Source organism: Cannabis sativa, chromosome 7 (assembly GCF_029168945.1).
Source record: "Cannabis sativa cultivar Pink pepper isolate KNU-18-1 chromosome 7, ASM2916894v1, whole genome shotgun sequence".
Lineage (NCBI taxonomy): Eukaryota > Viridiplantae > Streptophyta > Magnoliopsida > Rosales > Cannabaceae > Cannabis > Cannabis sativa.
The window spans coordinates 58,417,861-58,422,445 of NC_083607.1; the positions used below are offsets into that span (position 1 = coordinate 58,417,861).

Genomic DNA, 4,585 nt, shown 5'->3' on the forward strand with positions numbered 1-4,585 from the left:
ATAATTTATTGTACGCATGTTAAATTGTTTAAGAGTGTCTTTTATATTGTACATAATTTCAAATTTCTTAAAATAAATACCTAATATTTTCATATGTTTTTATGGATTAAAAAATAATACCAAATATTACTTTTTTATTACTTCTGTCACTATTAGCAGTTCTTTTAAGTGCAAGCTAAATTACTTTCCCATATAGGGATATGATTTTGTCCCGTGATGTACTTTCACGGAATGTATTCCGTGGTATATTAGATGGGTCTCAGAGTACATTAAATGAGTGTTAGGGTACGTTTCTATTTTTTAACCCTAACTATCCCTAGATCAATCTGAGCCGTCAGATCAAATAACTCTCTCATCTGACGGCTGCCGTACATCACGGATTACAATCCGTGAAAGTACAATAACGGAACAAAATCATATCCCTAAAAACATAACCTATTTATACCATAAATATTTCTAACATACCTAAAAAAAAATTAAATTAAAAAATTTTCTTTATTGAAATAAATAAAATATTAAATATAGATGGGTGTATTGTAAAACAACCTAAAATTTAATTAGTCTCATGTCAAACGAACAATATTTTGTGTCTTGTTTTTTTTTTTTTCTTTTAGAGGAATATTTTGTGTCTTGTTTTAACATATAAAAAATTGTAAACCTAAATTTGAAAAACACCTTAACACACTCTCCTCTCCTCTCTTCTCCGGTCATCTCCAGACTATGCTAATCATCACCATCCAATATAAATCCGTATTTAAGGTTTGTTATTCTTTATCTTTCTATCTCATCATTTTTTACAATTAATTGATTAATTTTGTATATATATATATATATATATATATATATATATATATACATAGCGAGAGAGAAGAGTTGTTGTTTGTTTATGCAAACCATGTGTTTGAGAAAATGCCTCACAAGTGTTAAAACTTATTTGAAATAATATGCTTATATATATATGTGCATTTTGTTTGTGAGGAAACTTAGAAATGAACTGAGTTTGATAATTAAGAGTATTTGATTACAGAGTCTTTGGCCTTGAATTTCGACTTAGGTGACGTGAACCCATGAACTCTTGCAAAAACCTTACTTAAGTTTCTTTCTGGGCTGTGCTTATGAAAAGCTTCACTTTCTCTCTCTTTACCTATCGGATTACTCCTCACATGTTTCCCTGGTAAAGCCCTTTCTCTTCAATTATTTGTTTGTTTATTTTTTATTTATTAAGAATTTGTAACATGGGTGTTTTTTCTTTCTTTTTTTCTTTCATTGGTATTGCAGTCAAGAAGTTTCTTTGGGTTGTGGTATTAAAGGTCTGTTCTATAGGAGAATACACAGTCATAACATTTGTAGACCTGTGATAAATGGTGGAGTAGTACTGAATAACAGATATGCTTCTCCTGAAACTCATTCTATTCTTCAATCAAGTGGTCTCCAGCACTGGTTCAAGAATTGGCAGCAACTAAGAAAGAATAAATTGACTGCAAGCACTTTTGCTTCTGCCATTGGGTTTTGGCGTAAGCGAAGAGTCCAACTGTGGTTAGAGAAGATTGGGGCCATTGAGCCGTTCTCTGGTAACCTGGCAACATGTTGGAGTAATATCAAAGAAGAGGAAGCCCTTGAAAGATACAAACTGATCACTGGAAATACGGTATTGTTTCCAGAGTTTCAGGTTTATTCAGCGAAAACAAACCCGGGAGATGATTGGTTGGCAGCTTCACCAGATGGGGTTGTTGATGGGCTTGTTTATGGTTTGTCTTCACGAGGAGTTCTTGAGATTAAGTGTCCCTTTTTCAATGGTGATATGAGCAAAGCTTCCCCTTGGTCACGAATTCCGCTTTACTGCATTCCACAGGCTCAGGGGTTGATGGAGATTGTGGATAGGGATTGGATGGATTTCTATGTTTGGACTCCTAAAGGAAGCAGCTTGTTCCGACTTTATAGGGATGCTGAATACTGGGATGCCCTTAAATTGGCACTCTCTGATTTCTGGTGGCAGCATGTTCATCCAGCAAGGGAATGTATCTCTAAATCCCCTGTCGTCTTGGATCCACTCACTGACTTAAGATCACTCAAACCACTTCCAAGACATGAATTGTGCAGCTATATAGTTTATGACAGCAAACGCATAGTCGATGAATCCAGACTGTTGATGCGAGAAATCAATGGCATACTCCAAAGCTCATGATGCATCATCATACCTCTTAGTAGATCACAAATTAATCAATGTATTAATTAATCATAAATTTCAAAGGAACTCATCAGCATTAGAATGGCCTATGCATTAACCTTTCTTGATGTGGATGCTGCTGATTCCGCTACTGATGAGAGAAGAACAAAGCTGAATGTGAAGTGTGCTTTGTACATTGATGGTACCCCATTTGGTCCACCCACAATACAAGGTTTCTTCAATTCTTAACATCTTTTTCACATTTATATGGTAAAGCATCTTTTATGCCAAACTTACTTCATGGTCATGCATATTGGTGCTCTTGCTGGTATGGTAGTGCAGGTTCGAGACGTTTCAAGCGGGAAAGATGAGGGATTAATTGGTGGGGCTACGGTTCCTCTCTATAATATCTTAAGGCAACTCGAAACAGGAAAACGAAAGGTCAGGCTTTGGCTATCAAAAGTTGCAGATGGTTCATTCAGTACAAACTAAAGCGCTTGAAGATGCTTATGGACAAGTATGAGAGATGGTAAATCTAACATGTCGGCTGCCTAGATTATCTTGCATTCAACACTAGATATAATCAAGGAAAACGAAAACACTAGAAATGGGCTTTCTTATTTATACCAGGTGATTTAGTTAGTTGATGTTCATATGTGTTTGAATCTCTTGTTTGTTTGCATATAATACTAAAAACAGTACTCATTGAGTTCTTAAGGATCTTAGGAATCATTGTCAATTTTATTTATTTGGTTTGTAAGGAAAATTTCTAAATATCATCACTTATAGAAATAACTAATGAAATTGTCATTGTCATTGTAAAGGTGGGCATATTCTTTATTTCTTTTAATATGATCATTGAACCATTGCTGTATTCATGATATGATTCTCAGTTGAAAATTGTGACTGGTAAGACTAAAGAGACTTAGTTAGAGGGTGGGGAAACATGAGATTTATATGTGTGATAAATATAAATTTAGGAATCTAATAATAGTTTGGACTAAGATATCATTGCCTATTTTCCAAATCAAACCTTGCTTAAGAAGGTCTCTTACAATGCCAAATATGAGGATGAGCCTCCTTATCCTCCAAAATATTTAAAACATAATGTCAACGATTTTCTCCGATGAATTTTGTATATCTTGCTCAGAGTCCCACCAAAACTTAGCCATAAAAAACTTAAATTGTTGACACTAGGTAATTTAAAACAAGATATTTCATAAGAAGGAATGGCTTGAATAATAACTTTTAACATAATTTCCTTACTAGATCTAGGAAGACATTTTTTATGTCAAGAGTTTATTAATAAAGTGTCCACTTTGTTCAAAATAAAATGAAGAGACAACTTTTAAAATTATGAAAAATATAAAGTTAAACTTAAATATTTGCTAATAAAAAGTTTATTTTCAAGAACTAATGAATCTAAAAAGAGGCTAGAGGAAGGAGGGGTATTGAGAGAAAAGAGTTAAAATGACTTAGAGAAATTGATAAGCTAACTTAAAGCCCTAATATAAACTCTAAAGCATCTTTTATTGTATTACAAAAATCAAAGTCAACATTAGCTAGAGAAAAGAAAACTATCATATGAGAGATAATAGGAGCATTGCCAGAAATTATGAGACTATAAAGTAAACCAATTTGCTCTTTTAACTTAAGGGCCATGAAGATAAATTTTCACAACATAACAAAATAAGATAGGGAGATAAAAGATTACTGTATCTAACACCCTCGAGCAGAAACAATTCACCTAATAAGCTAAAGCTAGTTATTTATACAAAAACTAGAAATAGATGCTAAATATTTCACAGCTAAAGAAGCAAAATTTGGGAGGAAATTTAGGTAAAGTGTAACACCCTTATAAGTTATAACCTAGTGAGGGTTAGTTTAGTGATTCACATACTTAGATGGTATGGTTGTAATATTTATATTATTATATTATGACATAATTGAACATAATTGCTTTAAGTGAATTATGTGTGCATAAGACTAATTAAAGACACCCTAAAATTTTTTAAAGACATCTCATTTTAATAATTTTAATTTTTTATTTTATATAAAATTATATCTTTAATTGTATTAAATTTTTTTTAACTTTTTTTCTTCCAATTCATATTCTTAAAAAATATGTCTATCAAATAAAAATAAATTATATTTTAAATATTATGACCATAAAATAAAATAAAATATATATTCATGATATAAAAAATATTTATATATACTAATAAAATCAAAATAACTATTGAAATTAACATAAAATAATGTGAAGAATTTTTTTTAAAAAAAAATTATCAAAAATAATTTTTAAAATTATTTAAGTTTATTTATTTTTTAATAATAAGGTGCACTTATCATTTTATGGGATGCAAATAGAACTTCCCTTATTATGTTATATATTGTAAGTTTCAACAACAAATTATA

At 31.2% G+C, this 4,585-nt stretch overlaps 1 protein-coding gene across 6 annotated transcripts; it reads left to right on the forward strand.

Annotated features, from left to right (window-relative positions):
- Nucleotides 1–601: 601 nt before the first annotated feature.
- LOC115696913 (uncharacterized) lies at nucleotides 602–2,990 on the forward strand. Of its 6 annotated transcripts, none has more exons than XR_004007808.2 (4): nucleotides 602–759; nucleotides 1,028–1,174; nucleotides 1,279–2,399; nucleotides 2,505–2,990. XR_004007808.2 is itself a non-coding variant. In XM_030623812.2 (3 exons), the coding sequence occupies exons 2-3, from the start codon at nucleotides 1,116–1,118 to the stop codon at nucleotides 2,183–2,185; spliced, it is 966 nt and encodes a 321-aa protein (XP_030479672.2). In that variant the 5' UTR covers nucleotides 602–759; nucleotides 1,028–1,115; the 3' UTR covers nucleotides 2,186–2,990. The 6 variants fall into 6 exon arrangements, 1 of the variants encoding a protein (XP_030479672.2); XR_004007807.2 differs by having other exon boundaries at nucleotides 2,510–2,990; XR_009688866.1 differs by having other exon boundaries at nucleotides 606–759; nucleotides 1,055–1,174.
- The last annotated feature ends 1,595 nt before the right edge of the window (nucleotides 2,991–4,585 follow it).